General features: G+C 35.2%; 1 protein-coding gene across 2 annotated transcripts; it reads left to right on the forward strand.

Moving 5' to 3' along the window:
* The first annotated feature begins 111 nt into the window (after positions 1 to 111).
* LOC127870768 (ribosome-releasing factor 2, mitochondrial-like) lies at positions 112 to 17,486 on the forward strand. Of its 2 annotated transcripts, none has more exons than XR_008044904.1 (9): positions 112 to 423; positions 2,228 to 2,356; positions 2,754 to 2,834; positions 3,401 to 4,212; positions 4,841 to 5,080; positions 9,778 to 9,900; positions 12,838 to 13,072; positions 15,869 to 15,985; positions 16,334 to 16,481. XR_008044904.1 is itself a non-coding variant. In XM_052413244.1 (9 exons), exons 1-9 carry the CDS (start codon positions 177 to 179, stop codon positions 16,592 to 16,594), a joined length of 2,295 nt encoding a protein of 764 aa, XP_052269204.1. In that variant the 5' UTR covers positions 113 to 176; the 3' UTR covers positions 16,595 to 17,486. The 2 variants fall into 2 exon arrangements, 1 of the variants encoding a protein (XP_052269204.1); XM_052413244.1 differs by having other exon boundaries at positions 113 to 423; positions 15,819 to 15,985; positions 16,334 to 17,486.
* Positions 17,487 to 26,965: the final 9,479 nt, after the last annotated feature.

Raw genomic sequence — 26,965 nt, forward strand, 5'->3', positions numbered from 1 at the left:
GTGTTAAATAAGGGTCGTACGAAATGTTTTGTTTTTATTAAAAAAGTGTTGAACGCAAGAAGTTTATTAACATAAAATAATACAGAGAAATCGATTAACTGCAGCTGGGTCAACAGGCGCTTAACCCGGTCAGAGGAAAGCATTTTAAGACACTGATGTAAACAACACTGTCAAAAATGTGGAAAATTATAAGAATTGCATCAAAAGTGCACTTAAATAAATCATCTAGGCGGTTAAGAATTTCATTTAAGCACTTTAAACGTTTGTCAAGTACATTTCCTTCTTCCAGTCAGCAAGTCACGACAAACTCTGACACTGACCTTCAGTTGATAAGAAATATTGGAATTATGGCACACATTGATGCAGGGAAAACTACCACAACTGAAAGAATGCTGTATTATTCAGGGTTCACTAGGCACCTAGGTAAATGCTTGTTTTTGAATCTGAGCAGGATGTGGGGTTAAGGGATACAGTGTCTGCCTAGCGATCCAGAGATCTCAAACTGGGAGAGTTAAGTGTTAACAGTGTAGCCAGATGTTGTTGAATATATTGGTTTAAATAAAACAGTGATTTGGGTCTGTTTGAAACACCTGCAAATGTCAAGGTCACACTAATTTTTTTGTACAGCTTTTCAAGACTTACGGTAAACTTCAACGCTTATCCGTCATTTTCAAAACAACTTTCCACAAAACTATTTGCAGCTTGTCAGGCAAAAGATTAATAAAGGTCAAGGTCATGTTGGACATAAAAGACTATAACATCATCATTCAATTTCAAATTTCACGTGTTGTTTGTAATCATCAATTGATTTTTGGGTGATGTACATAGTGGTCACAGATGATACTTATTAATGTTTTTAGTTTGAAGAAGAATCAGCATATTTTCTTACATGTACAGTCTAACCTGCCCGAGCGACCGCCTGTTAATAGCGACCAACAGTCAATAACGACCACACCGATTTCCTCCCGAACGATTTCACTATATTTTGAACCTGGGAATAAAGCCCACCTGTGAACAAAGACCAACGACCATCCTTTTACATTCCCAAATCTCCATATTGATAGCTTACAACGACCACTGCAATCATAAAAATCAACAATTTCGCAACTTTCAAAAAACAAAATGGCCGCTAGGACGCTGCGTAGTCACGTGATACACATCTTACAAGTGGACTCGTCGGTCGCTATGGAGATATTGGCAAGTGACAGTTTATTGCACTCGATAGCAGTTGTTCGTTTATTTAACATGCATTGCTAATTGGTAGTCGCCTTCTTCTTTTATGCATTTGACAGTTTGTCAAAAGTGTAAAAATTTGCCTTTGTATTTAAATGACTCGCGATTAAAGTACTAATTGCCGAAAATATCAAAGACAAATTTGGGGCTTTCATAAACTCATTAAGGAAATTAACTGTGTAATATCATTTACGATGCCTATTAAAGACAAACATTTTTATAATCATTCTCTTCTTAAATTTCTCCGTTATAAGACGTTCATAGATTATAGAAAAGTAAATTGTCAGTTCAAGTTAACCATCATGGCTTCAAAGCGTAAGTTCTTGACGTTGGAAGAACGTGTTAAGGTAATTAGTTTGTTAGGTAAAGAATACAGTTGTAGGACGAGTGGCTAGTTTTCTTGGTGTAGGAAAAACTCAATTTCAGAGCATTTTAAAGCGTAAACATGAGATTATGGACGAATTCGAGGAGAACGTAAACTGTGAAAGTAAACGCCCTAAGCGTGAGTCGGAATTCGCGTCAGTGAATTACTTAGTGCATTTACTGGTTGTGTAGTAGTGATTCATGTATTTCATGTATAAATGTTTGCTATGTTATGTGTATTTTGTACTTTGTTCTTTGTAGAATTACATGTACATATACGTATAAATGTATGTCAATAGTTATTTATACAGTATATGCTAGATTAAATAAATAATAAAAACATAAGGGAATAGAAATACAACATGTCATAAATATACAAATGTAAAACAAAACTGTGTTTTCAATCCTTTATTTCATTATACATGCATAAGTGTTCAAACATTTAAACAATAGAGCACATACATAGATAAGGTACCTGTTAAAAAACTACTAGCATATTTTGCAAAGTTTCGATCGACCCTGCGAATAAAGACCACCTGTGAACAAAGACCACAACGACCAAATCCCTTGAGTGGTCTTTATTGACAGGTTGGACTGTATACATGTATTATATTTACGTCTCTTATTTCAGGTGACGTGGATCATGGGAATACAGTAACAGACTATCTGCAGGAAGAGAGAGAGCGTGGCATCACAATTGTGTCTGCAGCAGTCTTATTTAAGTGGAATAAGCACCAAATTAATCTCATTGACACACCAGGTTATATTTTTGTTTTATTGTTTTGAGATGTTTTTCACAAGACGTTTAGTGTTGTTACAACCATTTGATTTTAAGAATTATTCTAAGACCATGAAATTAAATGCAATCTGCAACTAATCAAAAATAAAAAGAGTAGAAAATGTCCTTTTATCAAAAAAATAAAGAAAAGAATTGTTATTAGCAAGGGCCCTAAAATGTGTGGGTTAGGTTTTTTAAGAAAAATTATACATCCTCATTATCCCTCATGCTAGAAGTATGGAGAGAACAAGGGTGGGCAACCATAGACAAAAAGTTTGCTTTATTTATCTCCAAAACATAAAAGTAAAAGCACTTTGTTTTCACGATGAGTTCCTTTTCTACTGAAGTATCAGTGTGATATGTGCTGTGTGTTTTGTAGGTCATGTTGACTTCACAGTGGAAGTGGAGAGGTCCCTAAGAGTCCTAGATGGTGCTGTCACAGTGCTGGATGCCTCAGCTGGTGAGAAATTATGGATTTATTTAATTTTGTTGAAGTTGAATTTTGTGGATTCATTAATCAGAAAAAATGATTGGATCTGAAATTCATCTTTGTTTTTTTATGCCTGATATTTGATTTTCAAAGTAAAATTAGTTGAACACTTGAACTTGAGCAAACCTGCATAGATCCAAAAAATATTGTGTCCTAAAAATAAAATTGGTTACACTGGAGGCAGATGTTTTGTATGTTTTTCTGTGTATCATAGATTTAAAATTGGTAACTCATTGGTAACTCACTGTTTCCAGTGTAATGATTACCAATATTTGTCATGTTTTCGTCAATCTGGTTTAAAAGCAGTAGAAAAGCATAAAATAATAGGAACATTTATTGTTTCCAGTAGATTTGTTTCATCACTAAAATATAAAAACAAAACACTTACAGATGTTTATAAGCAAAGTTTTCTGACATTAAATTTATAATTAATGTGTATCAATAACTGTACCCATTCTAAAATCAATATAACACTTACTGGTAGTTACCGTAAGAAATGTTTTTTAGTGTTGATGTAACAAATATTTATTTCTCAGGTGTTGAAGCCCAAACTCTGACAGTTTGGAAACAGGCCAGTAGGTACAAAATACCAAAAATAATTTTCCTCAACAAGATGGATAAGCATGGTGCAAACTTCAATATGTGCTTAAAATCCATCAGAGAACGTCTGCATGTGCAACCGATTCCTATACATCTTCCAATAGGCAAGGAAAGAGACTTTGTTGGCCTGGTAGATTTAGTTTCACTCGAACAGAAAATCTGGGATTCTAGCAAGTGCCCAGATGGAAGTGTTTATGAAACAGAGAAACTTGACCTAGACAACGACAGTCCATCAAGTCGAATGGTTCACAATGAAAGGGATGCCCTGATAGGCATTCTTTCAGAGTACGATGAAAATATTCAGACTCATGTCTTGAATGATGTAAAGAATGAGGATATACCATCATCGGATATTGAAAACGCTATACGAAATATTACCATCAATAACGATGCAGTTATAGTGCTCTGTGGTAGTGCTAAAAGAAACATTGGCGTTCAGCCGTTGTTAGATGCTGTTGTCAAGTACCTACCATGCCCTAGCGATATAAAACACAATTTTCTAGAATACTACGGTAGCAATCTATGCGCACTGACATTTAAAATAGTGCATGATAAACACAGGGGGGCGTTAACATATGTTCGTGTATATCAGGGAGTCCTGAAAGCAGGTGAATCTATTTATAACATGAATCTGAACACAGTGGAGAAGATTGGCAAACAGGACTTGTTTCAAGTAAACGCAGACGAATATCGACAGGTGAAAGAGGTTGGAGCTGGGAATATTGCGTGTGTTGGAGGCTTAAATGATGTACGACCATGCAACATTTAAAATTTCTTTGTTGCTTTTTTTTGGTTGGTTGTGTTAGCAGTATTTGAAATAAGCGCAAGCCCTTCACTGATAAATATTGAATCATGCTTGGTGAGATCTTCAGTTTCATTAGTCTGGATTCAAATAAATTATTGGTAGATACTTATAATTAAAAAATACGGGCTTGCTTGGAAAATTATTTGAAAAGTAGAGAGGAGAAGTCATTTGCTTCTCCTGTCTGTTGCTCAGAATGTTCTTCCATACATGCTTGCATGTATATACATATTGGTCCAAATATTTAATGTGAATTTCTGATGCATGCATTTAAAATTTACAAATTGAAATACAAATTGATATAATATAACCTCAAAGTATCTGCAGATTACAGAACACTGTGTTTCTCTCACATTTTGGTCAAACAACAAGAAACTTTACATGTACATTTACATGTATACATTTGCAATTGTGTATGTGCATTTGATTTTATCGATAAAACATCTTCATATAGTATTTTTCATCATTTTAATCTAACAGCATTCACTTTTTCAACACATAGTTGTAGTTTAAAATGTGATAAAGTGTTCTATTTCCTTTGCACTCCTTTAAATTTCCAACACCACTTTTCCAGGTAAGAAGTGGTGACACATTTACAGATAGCTCGAAAACAGCTAAACATGCTTCGGAAATGTATGCCAAACTCACTGGACAGACCAATACAAGCACTGATGAATTTGAAAGCCCAGTGCTGGCAGGTTTGAATGTCCCGCCTCCTGTCTTCTTTTGTTCCATCGAGGCACCGAGCGTTTCTAAGCAACGTGATATGGAGCAGGCCCTGAATAAGATACAGCGTGAGGATCCCAGCTTGAAAGTAATATTTTGTTGTTGTAAGCTTAGCCTAACACACCATGATCATGGTAATATGGTGATATTTTGGGATATTGTAGGTTCTGTTGTCAGTCTGTTAGTGGGGAAACTTAACATAAAAGTTGCTTGGTTGATCTTCTGTACAAAATGATTACATGGTTCCAGTTCATTTATTAATTAAGTCCTGTGGCCCTCAAAATGGTTTTAAAAACGAAATTCTTAAGAGTATTTTCCTCTGAAACTGCATGCCACAGAGGTGTGATATGTGTTAAAAAATATTTTATATTGGTTCTCTACAAAGTTAGTTCAAAATAAGTTCAAATCATCCTCCATTAGTAAAAAATTGCCCTCCATGTGTGTTACTTGTTTTCATTTTATTTATAATATACATTGACAATTTAAAAAATCTGCTCTCAAACTGCAAGGCCTAAAGGTTGGTTTGGAATTTGTTTTGTAGCATTCTATAGTATTTTTTTCTATACCAAATTCGTATGCCTCTGGCATAAACTGTTGCCACTCCAGTGATTTTTTTTGCTTTAATTTGTTACAGCCTGTGCCTTTTGAATTGGGAAAATTAGCGCGATAAACCGTGAAATTGGGAAAAATAGCGCGATAAACCATGAAATTGGGAAAAATTAAGCATTATAAATAGGATTATAAGTAACAGAAGTGATATTGTTTTTAAGTGCGTGTTCAGGGAGTTTTCTAGAAAAGGAGTCTGGTCAAATTGTTTTTTTTTAAATCAATATAGGTGGCAAGTTTGGGAATGATTTATGGACAAAAATGACTAAATTCAAGTTATATATTTTGTAAGATGTTTAAAAAATAAAGTTGAGACCTAGATTTAAGAAATCATAATTAAGTTATATGAGACTTCTTTAAAAAAAAAAAAAAAAAAAATTTTTTTTTTGTTTTTTTTTTGTTTTTAAGTTGGGCTTTTTTTTGGAAATTTTGGTCAGAATTTTGGGAAAAAACGTGTATTTTTGCGATTGGGAAGCAGCCGAAATTCGGCTGTAAATTTGAGCAAAAAAAATCACTGCACTCATAGGGGTAATACTTCTACATAGACTTCTGTCAGGAACCCTTTCAAAATCTCCTCAGCACAAATAGTCAGTTAATTATCCCCACGCTTTTTGAAAAGCGTGAGGATATTGTGGTTATCTCCGCCGTCTGTCTGTCCGTCTGTCCGTCCTGGCCACTATCTCCTCCTACACTATTAGCATTACATCCTTGAAACTTACACACATGGTAGCTATGAGCATATGTGTGATCCTGCACTATTTGGAATTTTGATCTGACCCCTGGGTCAAAAGTTATGGGGGTTGGGGTAGGGCCGGGTCAGTGATTTTCACTCATTTTTAGCCGGATTTTTTTCGAAAAAATCTCGGCTTATAGATTGATGTTGTCGGGCGGGCGGGGGGGGCGGGCGGGCGGGCGGGGGTGGCGGCGTGCTCGAAAATGTTAAAGTTCTTATTTCATGGTATAACTTTGGTATGCTTGGACCTAGAGTCTTCAAACTTGACATGAAGGTTGGCCAGGATTAACAGATGACCACTGGTCATTTCAAGGTCATTCATTTGAAGGTCAAGGTCACTGTGACCTTCAATATAAAAAATGTTAAAGTTCTTATAACTTTGGTATGCTTGGACCTAGAGTCTTGAAACTTGACATGAAGGTTGGCCATAACTAGTTAGTAACCACTGGTCATTTCAAGGTCATTCATTTCAAGGTCAAGGTCACTGTGACCTTGAATGTAAAAATGTTAAAGTTCTTATTTCATGGTATAACTTTGGTATGCTTGGACCTAGAGTCTTCAAACTTGACATGAAGGTTGGCCAGGATTAACAGATGACCACTGGTCATTTCAAGGTCATTCATTTGAAGGTGAAGGTCACTGTGACCTTCAATATAAAAATGTTAAAGTTGTTATAACTTTGGTATGCTTGGACCTAGAGTCTTGAAACTTGACATGAAGGTTGGCCAGAACTAGTAAGTAACCACTGGACATTTCAAGGTCATTCATTTGAAGGTCAAGGTCACTGTGACCTTGAATGTAAAAATGTTAAAGTTGTTATAACTTTGGTATGCTTGGACCTAGAGTCTTGAAACTTGACATGAAGGTTGGCCAGAACTAGTAAGTAACCACTGGACATTTCAAGGTCATTCATTTGAAGGTCAAGGTCACTGTGACCTTGAATGTAAAAATGTTAAAGTTCTTTTTTCATGTTATAACTTTGGTATGCTTGTACCTAGAGTCTTCAAACTTGAAATAAAGATTGGCCAGTACTAGAAGATGACCACTGGTCATTTCAATGTCATTCATTTGAAGGTCAAGGTCACTGTGACCTTAAATGTTAAAATGTTAAAATTGTTATAACTTTGGTATGCTTGGACATAGAGTCTTCAAACTTGACATGAAGGTTTGCAAGCACACTTAGATGACCACTGGTCATTTCAAGGTCATTCATTCTAAGGTCAAGGTCACTGTGACCTTGAATGTAAAAATGTTAAAGTTCTTATAACTTTGGTAGGTAAAAATGTTAAAGTTCTTATTCCATGTTATAACTTTGGTATGACTCTTGGTCTTACAGTTTCGTGCACAAAACTCCCCTTAAATTTCAAACTTCTCTTAAATTTCTTACTAATTTGCTAATAAAAAAATTGAGATCAAACTTTCCTAATTGTCAATTCAAGTTCATATTTGTGACCTTAAATGTTATTGTTGTTCATGTATATGCATGCATTCAAAACATAACACAAGGTTTGCTCATGCCTTGAAAAGTACTTACATTTCATTTTGACCTTTGAACAATATTTCAGTAATTTAAGTATTGCATTGACAAAAACACGAAAGGTACTTTCCTGTCATTTAAATCAAAAATCCGGCTTCAATGCGGTCATCTCCGACCGCGGAACTCTTGTTTTAGGTTATTTTACATTAACTTCTAAATTTCTACACCGATTCACTTCAAATTGATACTGAACCTCTCTTATGACAATACGGTCAATCTCAACTATTCATGGCCCCATTACCAACCCTGGGGCGCCCCGCCCACATAGACCACACCCACCCAAAATTTCCTTTTACTATAATTTCTTCATTTCTAAACCTATTCACTTCAAATTGATACTGAACCTCTCTTATTACAATACGGTCAATCTCAACTATGAATGGCACCTTTACGAACACTGGGGCGCCCCGCCCACATAGACCACACCCATCCATTATTGCCTTTTACTATAGTTTCTTCATTTCTACACCGATTCATTTCAAATTGATACTGAACTTCTCTTATGACAATATGGTCAATCTCAAATATGCATGGCCCCATAATCAACCCTGTGGCGCCCCGCCCACATATGCCACACCCACACAAAATTGACTTTTACGATAATTTCTTCATTTCGACACCGATTCACTTCTAAGTGATACTGAACTTCTCTTATGACAATATGGTCAATCTCAACTATGCATGGCCCCATTACCAACCCTGGGGCGCCCCGCCCACATAGGCTACACCCACCCAAAATTGGCTTTTACTATAACTTCTTCATTTTTACACCAATTCACTTCTAATTGATACTGAACTTCTCTTATGACAATACGGTCAATCTCAACTATGCATGGCCCCATTACCAACCCTGGGGCGCCCCTGGGTCAAACATGCTGTGTGGGGATACGCGTCAGCCTCTGCAGCGCAATTTCTAGTTAAGGAATGTCCTGATGTTTTCTCATGGATCTTTGTAAATATGGGCTCAGGGTCCTGTCCTTATCAAAATCATACACAAATGTAAGGTTTGACTTTATTTTAGCTCATAACTAATAGACGCTTATGAGCATGTATTAGCAATTTGTTTCTAAAATAAAGGCTATTTGAAGGATTGAAAAGAAATAGATATCATTAATGAAATTCAAATTAACTAATCATAGAGTTTGGGGCTAAGCATTTATACATTATTAATATTGAATTACAACTTAAACTGTTGTATGAAAATCAATAAGATGGGCCCCAGGTTTGGATTATTGTCACAAATATTTGTTTATCATTATTGCTGTGTCAAGGACTGAGCATGTAACAATTGTGTCTGATATAGAAATGTTAAGTAGATGCAATAGTTTCATGCTAGACCCTTTATATATCCCTGTTTGATATATCATTGTTGGATATACATAATGTATCCGAGTTTTATATATCCCCATTTTTATCCTCCGCCATCGGCGGAGGGATATTGTTTTGGCGTTGTCCGTCTTTCTGTCCGTCTGTCTTTCCGTCCGCCCGGAGACATATCTTGGAAGTGCTTTGGCGGATTTCATTGAAACTTGGTATGAGTATATATATGGATAAGAGGATGATGCACGCCAAATGACATTGTACACCATCTGTTAATAACAGAGTAATGGCCCTTTGTATCTTGAAAAAATGCTTTTTTGAGTGTCAAATATAACACTTTTGTGTCCAGAAGCAAATTGGAGGGGGTTATCAATTCAACGAATTTGCTTGTTAATATGATTGTTTGATATATCCCTGTTTGATAGATCCCTGTTTGATATATTCCTGTTTGATGTATCCCTTTTTGATATATCCGTTTGATGCATCCCTGTTTGATTTATCTCTGGTTGATGTATCCCTGGTTGATTTATCCCTGGTTTGATTTATCCCTGGTTGATGTATCCCTGGTTGATGTATCCCTGTGTTTAAGGTGGAGCTGGACAATGAGTCTGGTCAGCTGGTTGTGAAAGGGATGGGAGAGCTGCATCTGGAGATTGTCAAACACCGTCTGCTCTCAGACTTCGGCGTGGATGCCTATATGGGGCCGCTTCAGGTGAAATACTTTTTTTGGTTAAATAATATGAAATTTTATTGTGAGGCACAAAGGGGAAAATGGAAAATATTGGAATGGTAATGTTGTTTGTCTGTCTAAATGTGTGTAAATCTGTGTGTCTGTCTATAGCCATAAACCTGTCAGAGAGGGTTTTCTTACACTTCTCAAAGTACATTATTCAAGTTTGCAGGATTGTTCCTAATGATATGAAGGTGTCAATTAGAAAAATAAAAAATTACTAACATTTTTTTGACATTACTACATATAATAAAATGCATCTTTGAAGGATAATCTTTGTCACCATTTAGACAAACACTGGCTGAGTCCTTGAAGATTTATGGTTTGGCCTAAAGCTTCAATTTATTTTTCTTGGATGTTTTGAAGCTTCATTTGCATTATCACGTGACAAAAATGGCAAACGCTTGGATGTGTAAGTAAGAACAATGACTGTTGTAATGCTTTTTTCCAATGTCTCCATGTATAATGATTTAACAACTGTTGCCTGTCTATCACTGTTGATTATGATTCGAGTTGTAGGAATTTTAAATCCATATTGCATATTAAGAAACAGAGAGAATTGATCCAGATACATGTTGCTTAACAACATATAGTGTGTTTTCATATAGTGTGTTTTAATAATAATATTCTCTTGACATTTGTAAAAAATATTGTAACAGAGATCAAATAAAAATGAATAAAAAAAAGCTGAACCATATCCACACTTGGGTAAATATACCACTTATTGCAAAACTGATCTGTCACGTAAAACTGGTGTTTTTACAAACAAAAGCTCTATTTACGGTCAGTTTTTATATAGGACTTACTTGACAACTCTCTGGTAATATTCAGCAGGCTGCTCTTATATACAAGGTGCTTGTACCACGTGACTTTTTCGGCTATGTGTGGGACAATCAGATGTCAACAAACCATCGCTTCAGGTAACGTTTTTTATAATTTCTTCATTAATTCAAAACCATTTTCAAAAAAAACAAAGACAAGTGCCCTTTCATTGTCAAAATACACAACTGTGTTAAGTTTGCGCAAAATTTATTATTTTTTCCAAAAAGTGCAACCGCGTGTTTGAAAACACACGAAGTGAAATGCTATGTGTGGTACATTTTTTATTAAATCAACAAAAACGTTGATTATAATATTGTGGAAGGTTTAAAAAATAGGGCGGACATTTTAATTATTCATAGAGAAGCTACATAGTTTGTTTGCGCAAATACATCTGATTCAGAGTGTGTGTATACAAATGTTATAATGCTTTGTGTGGGACACATTTTTGAAATGCTATGTGTGGTATACAAGAATTTGCCTGTCAGTTCTGCATTTAATCTGAACACAGTTTTGTAAGAATCTAAAACATGTACTTCTGTCTGTACTGAAAATATATCAAATTAACCAAATGTTACATGATGGAATATTTAAGTTATTGTGTAATGTGTAAAACACACTGTATAATTTTTATCCAATCAATTGTCTCACTTAACAAGCATGGTATGTTGAAATATATTTCATTTTTTTACTTATTGTCTTTAAATAAATATCATGATTGATATGTCTGCCTGATTATTGAATTCGGTCCTTTTTTTGTTTAATGAATGACAAAGAAAGTACCGTAAAAGCACTTGCTTTAACATGGGTTTTACTTCTGTTGTTTTTCAGACTTGACAATGACTAGTCGAAGGATTTGTAACGCTTTTAAGGTGCGAAGCTGTGTAAGAATTACATGAACACCATCAATTTAAACCAGACGGAAGATGTTATGCGATAAGTTAAATATCAAAACCACAGTGACAGAGACAGGGAACCAGCTTCATTCTGTGATGCTTATGGAAAGCTATTTCAACTAACTATGCAAACAAACCTTTAACATGTATTTTTTCTTAATCAAAACAAAGTGTATGTATTGATATTTGTGTATATGTATGGGTTTTGTATCTATGTTATTACTGAAATTGATTAGATGAATATAAAAACTGATTATGTATGTTAAAAAATCAGGTGTTTAATTACAAATAACATTATAAATCCAATGATGCTTGTTTGTGGTCTATTCCATTATCATCTCCATATGAATATCTTAAGTATATCAAAATAAACACTTCATTAATAATAACATTACTTTATAACTAGCATGCACATGTTACAATAGAAAATAAAGCACCAAATACACAAAGAAGTGCATCAGTATTCACAAAGTAATTGTAATCAGTCAATTTATGAATTTGCAAATCTTGCTATATAAACATATAAATGCTCCAATTAAGTCGTTACAAATGATCATCGCCAAAATGTCTTGACTTGCGGGGGTTATTATACCAACAAACAAACAAATCTTGATTTAGTTTACTCAATTAGTTTTAATAATATCATCTTCAAACATGGTGACAATCTTTATGAGCATAATATTTTTTGCTCATGGTGAACTTTTGTGATCACCTTTTGTCAATTGTCTGTCTTAAGTTGTGCGTCATGAATATTTGCCTTGTTAACACTGTAGTGGCCACATTTATTGTCGGATCTTCATGAAACTTTGTCAGAAGATTTGTCCCAATGATATCTTGGACGAGTTCAAAATTGGTTCAGGTCTGTTGAAAACATGGCCATTTGTTGTTCATTCTTCATAAAACTTGGTTCGAACATTTGTTCCATTGAAATCTTGGGCTGCACAAAAACAGTTCATTTCTTTTTATCTCAGGTGAGCGACTTTGGGCCTTTCAGGCCCACTTGTTTCTGTTTTATGTTTCTGTTTTATAAATTATTAATATGTACAACCAAGCTTAAGGGGTTTGCAGTTTCAACATATATTGCCCTGACTTTGGGATTTAAAGCAAATTGTTAATGAACGTGTCAATCTTTTTGTATCATTTGTATTATTTGCTGAAAGGAGTTTATATGAACCTTGACAAGGACATTTCCTTGACATTACAGATCAACTACAGAGAGAAAGTCTTACACAAACTAGAGCACACTGACCAGTTGGAGAACATTATTGGCAAGACCAAAAACCTTGTAACTATGACGATCCAGCTTCTTCCCTCTGAGGCCGGTCACATGTTTAAACAGGCCAAGTTTGAAGGTGAGGAGATGCCTATCATGTTCAGGACGCCTGGTCATGTCTTCACAAAGGCTGTGAACAGAGGCTTTGAGTCAGCTCTTAATTGCGGTGAGTCCTTTGTGTGCACACTGTTGATGTAACTACTGTTATTGGTTTATGTGAGAAGCGTTAAAATGATTCTTATTTATTTTATTATGCCCCTCTTAAAAGACCAGTCTGTCTGTCGATAGACCAGTTCATTTCCGATCCATGACTCATCAACCAATTGACCGATTGGCTTGATACTTCACATGTGCATTTCCCTTGGACAGTAGATGACCCCTATTGAAATTGGGGTCACTAGGTCAACGGTCAAGGTCACTATCAAACTAAGTGTGAAAATTGTTTCCAATCAATAACTGGTCAACCAATTGACCGATTGGCTTGAGACTTCACATGTGCATTGGCCTTGGACAGAGATGCCCCTATTGAAATTGGGGGCACTAGGTCAGAGGTCACTCTCACTCTAAGTATGACAATCGTTTCCAATCAATAACTTGTCAACCAATTGACCAATTGGCTTGATACGTCACATGTGAATTGGCCTTGGAGAGTAGATAACCCCTATTGAAATTGGGGTCACTAGGTCAAAGATCAAGGTCACTGTCACACATGAAGAGTACTATCGTTTCTGACCAATAACTGGTCAACCAATTGACCGATTGGCTTGATACCTCACATGTGCATTGGCCTTGGACAGTAGATGACCCCTTATGAAATTGGGGTCACTAGGTCGAAGGTCAAGGTCTCTATCACACTAAGTGTGAAAATTGTTTCCAATCAATAACTTGTCAACCAATTGACCAATTGGCTTGATACGTCACATGTGCATTGGCCTTGGAGAGTAGATAACCCCTATTGAAATTGGGGTCACTAGGTCAAAGATCAAGGTCACTGTCACACATGAAGAGTACTATCGTTTCTGACCAATAACTCGTCAACTGATTCACCGATTGGCTAAATACTTGACATATGCATTGACCATGGACAGTAGATGACCCCTATTGAAATTGCGGTCACTGGGTCAAAGGTCAAGGTCACTGTTACACGTTAAGTGTGAAATTGTTTTCCATCAATAACTAGTAAACTGATTCACAGATTGGCTTGATACTTCTCATGTGTATTGGCCTTGGACAGTAGATGACCCCTATTGAATTTAGGGTCACCAGGGTAATGGTCATGGTCACTGTTACACACTAAGTGTGAAATTGTTTCCAATCAATAACTCGTCAACTGATTAACTGATTTGCTTGATACGACTCGTGTGCATTGGCCTTGGGCAGTAGATTACCCCTATTGAAATTGCGGTCAATAGGTCAAAGGTCATGGTCAATGGCACACTAAGTGTGAAAATCGTTTCCGATCAATAACTCGTCAACGAATCCACTGATTGGCTTGATACTTTCCATGCGCATTGGCCTTGGACAGTAGATGACCCCTATCAAAATTGGAGTCACTAGGTCAAAGGTCAAGTTCACTGTCACAATAAGTGTGAAAATTGTTTCCGATCAATCACTTATTAAGGAATTGACAGATTGGCTTGCGATACTTAACATGCGCATTTGCCTTGGACAGTAAATGACCTCTATAAAAATTGGGGTCACTAGTTCAAAGCCATGTTTAGGGGCATATGACTCAGACTGTGGAACACTTGTTTTTTGTAAACAGGGATAATGTTTCATGGTATTTTAGTTTATTTTGAACATTTTCAGTTTTGTTTTTGTAGTTAATCAATTGAGATTTAATAAAAGACAATTTGTATACAATTAAAAAATAATACATCTGTACATGTAAATAATCAAAGCGCTGAAGGCACTGAAGTTGCTTGCTATTGCATAATCTTAAACGCAACTCAGTTTTCAAAATTATGTAATAGCTTTTTATATCGCAAGTTTGAAATGAACACAACACATTCAAATTTATAAAGAGTATGTCTTAAAGAACAGGTCGAGATGTGTGTGAAATGTTTATCCTCATATTTATGTTATAGAGTAAACAAAACAACAACAATATGTCTCTTTTTTTCACGGTTGCTGCACTGGCAACCATCTTTAGAATTTTGGTTACCTTGCAAAAGAATACAAGCCTATAATCATGTACATGTTGTGTTATGTGTATCTAATACTGTATCTACTTTCTTTAAATTATTGAGCAACAATTTTTCTCACATGACAAGACTTTTAATGCAGCATTAAGCCCCGCTTTCCCTGAAAGCAGCCAAAATGTACAGATTTCAATGATAAACTGGCCAATGTCGTCGCACAAGCTCTTATAAACACTAGACTGGCCAATATCATCGAACAAGCTCTTAAACCTATTGTTTACATAGAGGCTGTCTGCTGCTGTGTACCAGTGAAGTATAAACAGGCAGTGGTTTTCGTTCCTAGCGTAGTTAACTACAGTTATCGTTCCTGGCGTAGCTAAAGCAGACTGACTTGCATCTCTAATTGAAAATTATAAAGTATAACATTACATAATTATAAAACTACTTATTTTATTTGGATGTATTGTAGATTAGGCAGAATATTTATCAACTCAACAGAACTAAATACTTGAGCGGGTCTATTGAAAAATGGGGCTTACTGCATCTTCCTGAAGCATCGTGCTAGAATTAACCTGTTCAGTCCACACTGGCTTTTCATGGATTTTTTTTTATTCAAGAAAGTTTGTTTTAAATGAAAATCCTTTTTGGTTGGAAAGTGTTGTTCCTTATTAGCCTGTGCAGACTACAATGCTTTATTTACATTAAGCCCTGTTTTTACAGAGAAAGGCTCAATAATATTCAATGAAACAATGTAATAGCTTTCATTAACAGGTCCATTACTGTCGTCGCAAGTGATTGATGTGGATGTTGTTGTAACACAGATACACGTAGAACGCGGCACATCCGTCAGCTTCGTTAGTGCAGCTGCATCACACACTATCACTCAGGCGTTGGAAAAGGCGGATTGCTGCCTAATGGAACCAATCATGGCAATGGAGGCAAGTGCGATACCGATAAATATACTTGAATTTTTACAATACTAGAATTTTGATTTTGAAGTATAGCATTTTTAAACTAGGATGCCATTTACTTAAAATATTTCTTTGAATAGTTTAATGCTATTAAATTACATAGTTTCCCAAAATTTTCAATTTTCACATGGTTCAGATTTTGTTGAATATAATAATTAGTCTCTAATATAGAGAAAATATTACATTTTCACATTACAATTACAAGAGCTGTTCTGATGCTAGTGCTAGCATATAATGAAGAAAATTACTTCCAACTGATCAAGAAACCATGTTTCATTCCTATGTTTATAACCATGTATATGTTTATATCTGCAGATCCACGTGGATAGCGCCTCTGCCCAGGCAGTCATGAACAATCTCATTCAGAGGCGTGGGGAGGTTACAGAGGACCTAGTCAACAATGACTACCGAATTCTGCATGTTCTGGCCCCCCTGGCCAACCTAGTGGGCTATTCCACTGACCTCAGAACCATGACCTCTGGGACAGCCTCATTTTCAATGGAGCTTGACCATTATGCAAAGCTCTCTGAAGAGGAGGAGAGAAAGATCATTCAAAAGAAGACTGGGCTGTTGTAAATCTGTTTATATGCCTGGGATCACAGGTATTGGGTGCGTGGCAAAGTCACTTTAACACTATCAATATACTAGTATCACAAAACAACTTTTTTCATAAAAATTAAAATAAAAATTCTGATATAATATATACAAATATATATTATATCAGAGTGTTTTTTAAAGAAAAAAAGTTGTTTTATGACATATTGATAGTGTTAAAGTGACTTGGCCACGCGCCCAATACCTGTGCCTAGGATCGTATTCATACAGTCATGAATGGAAGCATTTAAAGAAATTTCATTCATGCATGGTGCCTTTAGTCTCCTATCAGTATTTTTTCACATTTTCAAATAAACTACACATTGAGTCAGTATTGAAAAGCAATTTTGATTATTTATGTTTTGTGTAAAAAGAAATTATTAGAATTCATAAACAAATTTTATTTGAAACAATCAATAACAATTATAAAAGAGCAAGATAAGATTTATCTTAAAATCTTTATGAATGCTGAACAAGGTACCTATACTAAAACAATTCTGGTTCCTGTGATATTGATTTTGTGATGGGGTTTGTTTTCATCTAAGCTAATGATTGCCAGTTACTATAACACTCAGCAGAAGCAAATAATGTGGGATAACAACAATTCTGGATAATGAAAACGAATTCCTAATGGGACTTTGTTTTTGCATACAATGTAAAAAAATGTGAATGAATTATTAAATTAGTGTTAATCAGTTATTTTACAGTCCACGATTTTTTAAGTAAATTTATGACACGTATGTTAAGTTCAGTTCTGTGCTATGAATACTTAAAGTATTATAATTAGTGTTATATAAACAACCCGAGACACGAATTTTTGTACTTAATTGTTGGTGTAAACATATAAAAAAACTTGAATAAATCATTAAATGTTGTGGTTTTATTTTGTTTATCAAAATAAAACAAGAACTGTTTTCGTGCCTATAGTGCTCGTTGAACCCGCATTACAGCTATTTAAAAGAACATGTTTGTCCAAAGACCATACATTGCCAAAAATCAGTGGACCGAAACGAAAACATCATCTGTAAGTCATGTATGTAGACTTGCATACCAAAAATCAACTAAATATCTGAAAGTGTTGCGTAAAATACCTCCGGAAATCGGTTTTTATAGATCCAAACCAATCACTTCGCCACAAATCACTGGTCGGGAACGACACTCAAACTTCGACTGTAAGTCATGCAGGTTTACTCGCATACCAAAAAAATAGCGAAATATATGAAAGCTTTGTGTGAGAAACTTCCGGAAAACGGTTATTATACAGAAAATTTCTTAGTCCTAAGCCCAAAAATGAATGGACGGGACGAAACTCACACTTCATATGTAGGCCATGTAGATTAACTCTTATAGCTAAAAGAAGCTCAATATATGAAAGCGTTGCTTAAAAAAAACTCCGGAAACAGTAATTTTCGCTGTCCAAGGCCCATGACAAAAATCAATTGACTTAAACGAAACTCACACTTTATCTGTAAGTCATGTAGGTTGACTCGTCAAAATTCAGCTGAATAATTGAAAGCGTGTCGTAAAAAACCTCCGGAAGAAGGAAATTTCGAATTCCAAGGCCCATTACTTCGCTAAAAAACAATGGCTCGAAACGAAGCTCACGCTTAATCTGTAATTCATGTAGGTAGACACACATACCAACAATCAGCTACATATCTGAAAGCGTTGCGTAAAAAAGTCAGGAAACCGCTAATTATAAAGAAAATGTCTAAGTCCAAGGACCATTACTTTGCCAAAAATCAATGGGCAGGAACGAAACTCGCACTTCATCTGTTGGTAATGTAGGTAGACCCACATACCAAAAATCAACTCGATATCTGAAAGCGTTGCTTGAATGTTAAAATCAGAAAATGTTAGAACACATAGACATGTTCAATTTACACAAATGCAATCTTAAATAAACTATTGCTTGTTATTGCAAAAATATGTAATAACTTACATTTAAGACACTAAAAAATTAGGTATAAAATTTCCACAAAAGCCACACTCCTTTATACAAATACAATTGTGTTAAGATTATGATTATGAAATAGTTTCATGATAAATATAAATAAGTAAAAATGATTGCTTAGTACATGCAATATATTCCATGAAAAGTATATAATTATTTTATGTATCTAAGCATTGGGCATGAAAATCCGAGAACATTTAAACATGATTTTTATGCGACATGCTGTCAGCGTAGCTCTTAACCCAGCTAGCAAACATATAGCGGGCCGCCGTCGTTCCGATTCGTTCTTATAAAAAGTTATATTGGCCCGATATTGGCAACGACAGCGGGCCGTTATCGTTTTTCCCATCGGCATTGGCTCGGCTTATATCGACAAGATTATATGTAGGTTCGCCGTCGGCCCGTTATCAGTTAAATGAGATGCTAGCATCGCCGGAATAAATAAATTATAATAAAACACAATTATATTTCCTAATACTTTTAATCATCATAAACACATTTTTATAATTCCAACAGTTTTGTTTTAGAAACATGCATTTATAAGGACAATGAATAGTTACTCACTTACATGATTATTTGTATTACAATAAAGTTTATCTTAACCATATACGGTTTATGGTTTATTACAAATTCTATCTAGAATGCCAATAACCAAAGTGGAAAAAGTTTTACATCAGTGTTAACAAATAGAAAACATATGAACACACATTTATCATACATTTGCGTTTACAATTTAAATATGGCAACTAAAATCTTAACCAAATAAAAATCTAAAATAGCCTCAGAATGTACTATGGACTGACAAACAATTGAAAGTGGAGTATTACAATTTGATAATTTTAATGACAGTTTAGGATATAAATTGTATTTTATATACATTTTAATGCAATCACAGATTGATAGTTTTCTCAAATTATCTGTTATTTCAAAGAGTCTTAATAGAAATACCTAGATGAAGAAATGTTACTTTTTCTGTACCATTATACTTATAGGGTAAAACAATATACAGAACATGTATCATATTATACTTTATAGCAATCCAATAAATAAAATAATCACAACCATTTAAATGTAGTCTATTAACGCCACGTTTAAACTGTCTATCCTTAACGAAACAATCAACAGTCTTGAGGCTTACTACACTGCAATTCAGAAGATAAGATTAAAACATAGAGTATATAACATCCTTATTGATACAGGTGTTTAAGTATAATTGACAGCAAGTATGTTTTTACAGTTTTAAAATCGCAAACAATCCATAAAGTCCGCGTTGGGTCCCTCTTTATAATGTGTAAGTAACAACATTATGTATACGGTACATAACAAATACCATTACAGTAACAACAAGATATATGCGGTACAAAACACATCAGAATACATTAAGTTGATGGTATAAAGGTATAGTGTGATTGAACCTGAAGAGTGATAAATATAACAGCCCAATTTTTGTATTATTAGTCCATTAATTGATGTAAATAGCTCGATAAATGTGTACATATTTGGTCTTTGTCTGTAATACAATTGAATATATATTCTAAAAAAATTTTGATCTCAGTTCCGTATATCATTTACATTCAAGAATAAAATTAAACTCATTTTCGAGTTTATAACAAATAAACACACTTTCTTTGATCTAATGGAATAGACACAGGTCTAGCCATCTACCTGTCTCAATATTTAATCTATATGATAAAAGCAAAAATGCATACTTTTGATAAACTTAATCGAAACTTTTTTACATGGAAAATATTCAGGTACGGTTGAAAATGAAAAACAGCGATATGTTGGCACAATGTGCCATCTTTAGGCAACAACAGGATTAAATACAAAAAGCAACAAAAACAATCCTGCTGATATATTAAAAATGTTAATTTTTAGCAGTTTAAAAGTAACCTATTAAACATACTGATGTATAAAATTAAAATGGATAAAGGCAACTGTACGTAACTAAGTATAACACACAGCATGCATGAAACAGGAATTAAGGACAATTAGTTTTAATTCATGAACATAATTAGTATAAAAATGCACTTTTCATCTACATTCTAATCTCAACTACCTATTTGGAACAATATACAGTCTAAAAGGGCAGGGCTAACACTGCCATTCACCAAATTTAGCCAACGACTGCCAGGGCCCTTGCTACACTTTGGGGGATTTGGGTCGGGGCCCTTAGAGGGGGGGGGGGGGATTTTGCGTTGTTTAAGGCGAAAAGGGGAATTTTAGAAGATCTTTTAACCAACTATTCAATACTTAAAATTGCTATATTTTAATTTAATTTGCATAAATATACATTTAATCAAAGGTTAATTGCACGATACCAGCTGGCAACATAGGTATAAAAGTTTGTTTTTTTTTAAATTATTTTTGATGGGGTAATTTTTAGCTGAAATAGGGGAAAAATTATACTATTTTAAGGGGGGGGGGGGGAATGGGGACGAAAAAAAACGGCCAAACGAGGACCTGACTGCAAGTCGAAACATTTTGTTTAAGAAATTTATATTTGGCTGCATCATTTTCTTCATTTAAACCCATTATCATAAAATAGCAAAAGTTACAAGATTGTATAATGTATATCGATGAAAACTTGGCTAAAGAAAGGAAAGTCTTGAAGGGCATTGTTCCCCTGTATTATTGTTTAATTTGAGTTACAATGCTATGATGTTAAATTTTATTTACACTTAAATGTATTATGAATATTGCTTGGCCAAGTGTGAGGTCTATAACCGGTTTAAACCCCCAATGCTTTGCATTGACCGTTCCAAGGCGGTGACCCCAGCTTTATTCATATTTTGTGTTTATGTTGGTTTGTATTGTGCTGTATTGTACTGTTTTGTACTGTTTGGGCAATCGGTCACTTGCCTTAAATAAAGGACCAACAAATTGTTTTTAATGAGAATTCAATACTGCTCCAGCAGCTGGAGTTTCACTTCTTTATATTGTAAAGTGGGCACAATGTACAGCATGTGGTCATTTGTTCCACCTCAGATTCTGCTCAGAAGTCAGAGTTGTACGAAGGCTGTCAGATTTCTTCTGTCAACAGTGTGCAGACCGTGAATGTTGAATTTCAAGGTTTATTGACAATGTCATTCTCTATTTTGTAACTTTCTGTTCCAGTGATCAATATCATTATGTCAAAACAATAACAAATTTTGAACAAATTGTTTTAAATAATGTTATGTAATGTTATAATGAATTTAACAATTAAATGAAATTATTTACAAATATTATAACAGTTGTGCAATTGATATAATTGTTTATATGCATATTGAAGGTGATGCTAAATACAATACAGTTGTTTACTTAAAACACACAAAGTTTATTAGAATTGTTTATATGTATATTGAATGTGATGCTTAATAAGTTAAGTAGTATGTTTACTTAAAAAACACAAAGTTGATTATAAAGTGTTTAAAAAAACACGATAAACTTGTCACTGTTGTCTTCTGCGAATGGCAATCACCAAAGAAAGTAACCTACTCTGCAATGTCTTTGTTAAGAGTGTTTACAGCATGCAAGTCTTGAAATAAGAACAGCCAATCAAAACCCACGACTCATCGAGAACCTTACTTTCAATTTATCGTTTTGACACAGTCAACAGTGAACACATTTGATTATTTTGATCTAAATAGACGATAGCATTTAAAACAGGCATGGAATCAAAAGACAATTTCAAAAGACAAAAGGTTAATAATTATTTTCGTAATGATTCATGGTTATATATTTATGAAATACTTTAGATGTATCATATTTATGAAAATTAACAACGACTCAACCACCATATAGCATATGATCTGTTTCCGTGTCATACTGGTATTAGGACTAATTTGTACGTCAAAACACACTCGGCAATCTTCGTCATGTTGCATTTCTAGAACTATGGTTAAATAACATTCATAAAGCGACAACTCCGTTTAGAGGTTACTTCAATTTTCGAAAAAAAAATCACTTGACATGGAATACGTAATTTGCTTATGTCACATATCGTTACTATAAATAGTAACACAATGACGTCGCGAGCGGGCCGTTATTCGTATCTAGCGGGCGAATATAAATTATATCGGCCCGCTGAGCCGGGCCGATTTTTCATATCAAAAAAGAATGGGATCGCGCGGCTTATACTGAACAAAATGGCGTTCACATTCAGTCTTAGCCTAAGCCAACGGTGATCAATAAAATTAAGCCACAACTCAACGGAAGAATCGAACATAATTATAAAGACACGTTACACACAATTTGGATAATACAAATATCGATTGAGAATGAAACTCATCCGTATATTAAATCGATACCTCTATTTTTGCTTTAACAAGATTCGTCAAACAAAAAAAATTATGGTAAACTTCACACTTACCTCGATGACAATTTAAATCCGGTTCTTATAATAATAAAATAACAAAGATTTGTAATTTAAGTTTCTGTTATTCCATGGGTTTATCTATTTGGAATTTAAACATGACACACTTTTGAACGATTGTATCGAATGCTAAACACTGTCAACATAAACACGATTTTCGAAATTGATTATCGAAGCGATTATAATAATTTTATTGCTATCGAAGCTCCCAAGTATGCATAACAAACACAAAATCCGATATACGTTTTGGAATCATTCGATGCTTAAAAAAATATTTAATTGTTTAATAAAACCCCTCCAAGTCCGAATTGTTGTCCTAAAATCCAGAGAGCCTAGCTAGTTTCGTCATTGAAATTACGTCACAAGTCTGTATGATGAGATTCGTCATAAATTGCGTCATCAATTGAATGAAAATAAAAGTACGGAAAGCTGGTTCTGTATAAATTTTAGTGAATAACCAAAATAGTTAGTATGATATGTGATATAAACGATAACACACGGCAGAGCTGAGCCGGACGTCTAAAATCGACCCTAGCCGCATAATGGCCCTTAGGCCAAAGGCCCTCGTGCCGTTATGCCGGCAGCGGGCCGATTATATAGACGTCTGGGCCAGCTCTGCCGTGTATTGTCTAAATATCACATATCGTTACTATAAATAGTAACAAAATGACGTTGCGAGTGGGCCGTTATTCGTATCTAGGGGGACAATATACATGATATCAGCCCGTTGAGAAGGGCCGATTTTGCATATCATAAAAGAATGGGATCGCGCGGCTTATGCTGATCAAAATGGCGTCCAAATTCAGTCTTAGCCATCGGTGATCAATAACATTAAGCCACAACTCAACGAAAGAATCGAACATAATTATAATAACACGTTGCACACAATTTGGATAATACAAATATCGATTGAAACTAAAACTCATCTGTACATTAAATTGATGCCTCTGTTTGTGCTTTAACAAGATTTGTCAAACACTGAAACAGCAAAATTTATTTTAAAAAAAGACACACATACCTCGATGGCAACTTAAATCTGGTTCTTATAATAAAATAACAAAGATTTGTAATTTCATTTTCTGTTATTTTATCCCTTTATCTATTTTGATTTTAAATCACACTTTTTTAAACGATTGCCTCGAATGCTTAACACTGTCACCATAAACACGATTTACGAAATCGAATGTCGAAGCGATTAAAACAAGTCTATTTCTATTGAAGCTCTCAATTATGCATGGCAAACACAAAATCTGAAATACGTTTTGGAATTGTTCGATGCTTAAAAAATATTAAAATGTAAAATAAAAACCCTCCACGTCCGAATTGTTGTCATAAAATCCAGAGAGTATAGGTAGTTTCGTCATTGAAATTACGTCAAATGAAGTACGTCATAAATTGTGTAATCAATTGAGTGAAAATAAAACTACGGAAAGCTGGTTCTGTATTAATTTTAGTGAAGGACCAAAATAGTTGATATGTGATATAAACGATAACACACGGCAGAGCTGGGCCGGATATCTAAAATCGGCCCTAGCCGCATAATGGCCCTCGGGCCGTTATGTCGGCAGTGGGCCGATAATAGATGTCCGGTCCAGCTCTGTCGTGTGTTATTGTCTAACGATAATTAGTGACACATCTCCCGACGAAAAGTGCTACACTTCTACTATTTTACACAAATTAGATTAAACAGTTCGCAGAACATTAGTAGTATACTAGAATAATATTTGTCATGTATACACAAGCCACTGGGTCATGCCCTACATATCGATGTGAACGAAACTGTTTATACTTAAAGTCTTCTTTATTAGACTGTCTTAAACAATGAAACAGGATATTAACGAGTATCACAATTGAAACACACATTACAAATTCTACAGCACGCGCTTTACCTCGCACAAATGCCGGCAGATTACAAGTTAGTGAATTTACGAGTTTGACAAGCTCGTGTTGGCAGTTGGCGAACGAACAGACGAACATTCTGATTAGTGCAATAGTCGTCACTTATGACAATTTTCACTGCGGCCAGACCTCCCAAGCAATCATCTGCACTTTTTTTGTTTCCAGAGTATTGAAAGCCACGTACTTTAAAGGCGGCAACTAGGACAGAACTAGCACGCTTCACTGACACATGCGTCATCTTCAAAACAAGTCCAAACATGCGAGTCTTTAGTTGGAAAGAACCAGCACGCTGCACTGACACATGTGCCATGTTCAAAATAAGTCCTAACAGGCGAGTCTCCACTAAGACAGAACCAGCACGCTGCACTGACATGTGTCATGTTCAAAATAAGTCCTAAAAGGCGAACCTCCACTAAGACAGAACCAGCACGCTGCACTGACACATGTGTCATGTTCAAAATAAGTTCAAACAGGCGAGCCTCCACTAAGACAGAACCAGCAAGTTGCACATGTGTCATTTGACATGTGTCATGTTCAAAATAATTCCAAACCGACGAGCCTTCAGTAGGACAGAACCAGCACGCAACACTGACTCATGATTCAAATATAAGTCCTAACAGTCAATTCTCCACTAGATCATTTAGCACGCTGCATTGACAAATGTGTCAAAACAAGTCCAATATAAAAGGCTGTGATATAACTCTACTTTACTAATGTGTTGTGATATGCCACTATTTCACTCAAAATGCTGTGATATGCCACTAGATGTGATGTGATATGCCACTACATGTGCTGTGATATGCCACTACAAGTGCTGTGATATGCCAATACAAGTTTTTTGATATGCCACTACAAGTGCTGTGATATGCCACTACATGTGCTGTGATATGACAGTACATGTGCTGTGATATTCCACTACATGTGCTGTGATATTCCACTACATGTGCTGTGATATTCCACTACATGCGCTGTGATATGCCACTACAAGTGCTGTGATATGCCACTACATGTGCTGTGATATGACACTTCATGTGCTGTGATATTCCACTACAAGTACTGTGATATGCCACTACAAGTGTTGTGATATGCCACTACAAGTGCCGTTTTATGCAAATACATGTGCTTTGATATGCAACTACATGTGCTGTGATATTCCACTATATGTGCTGTGATATTCCACTACATGTGCTGTGATATGCCACAACAAGTGCTGTGCTATGCCACTAGATGTGCTGTAATATGCTACAATATATGCTGTGATATTCCACTACATGGGCTGTGATATGCAACTGCAAGTGCTCTGATATGCCACTTAATGTATTTTTGGGGAAAACAGTTATGTCGGGCACTGGGTATGTAGAGAAACAGCTATGTGAGATAGTGGGTTTGTGAGGTGGGTGTATTGTTTGTGCGTAAGTGTCGTCCCATTCTTCACATGCTTATGTACGTGGGACGACATTTTTCACCCAAACGATATTTTCTGTTAGAGGTGACTTCCTTTAATAAATAAAAACCATAAAAGTGTCGTAGTCTGTGTTGACCGCACAGAATAATCAGGGATGACATTTTATGCATATACATTAACCCCGTTTTCCAAATATAGACGCATTTTCTTGATACTTAGCATCAATGATTGAAGACATCAACCCCACTTTTATTAATGTTTTGCTGTAAGTTGCTTGTTTTTGGCCTGGGGCGAAGCCCCTAGGCCATAGTACTGATACCGATTTCTGAGGCAAGCTGACTTGGCTGGCTGCCAAAACAATCACGAATGAATGAATTTGTAAAAGTCCGATTTACCACTTGGCGGTCATTCATGCGCAATCAATGAAGACGGACCTATACAAACAATAGGTCCCTGCAAAGAAGTTTTCAATAACCCGCATTGTAAATACAGAATATCACTATATAACATGACAGTGTTATAAAACGTGTAAAAAATATTATTGAAGCAAAATTGGGTACGACATAGTTTTTATTATTGTTTGCATATTTATGCGAGAATAAGTTCCTCACTTGACGGTCTAGGCCGAAAATATACGAGTGTCTACGGAGACAGTTAGAATATTTTTTACTGATACATTTTTTTTTAAGGTATTAGCACTCTAATGAACTTCGTGCAATATCGTATTCTTTCGTACAT

This window comes from Dreissena polymorpha, chromosome 3 (assembly GCF_020536995.1).
Source record: "Dreissena polymorpha isolate Duluth1 chromosome 3, UMN_Dpol_1.0, whole genome shotgun sequence".
Classification (NCBI taxonomy): domain Eukaryota; kingdom Metazoa; phylum Mollusca; class Bivalvia; order Myida; family Dreissenidae; genus Dreissena; species Dreissena polymorpha.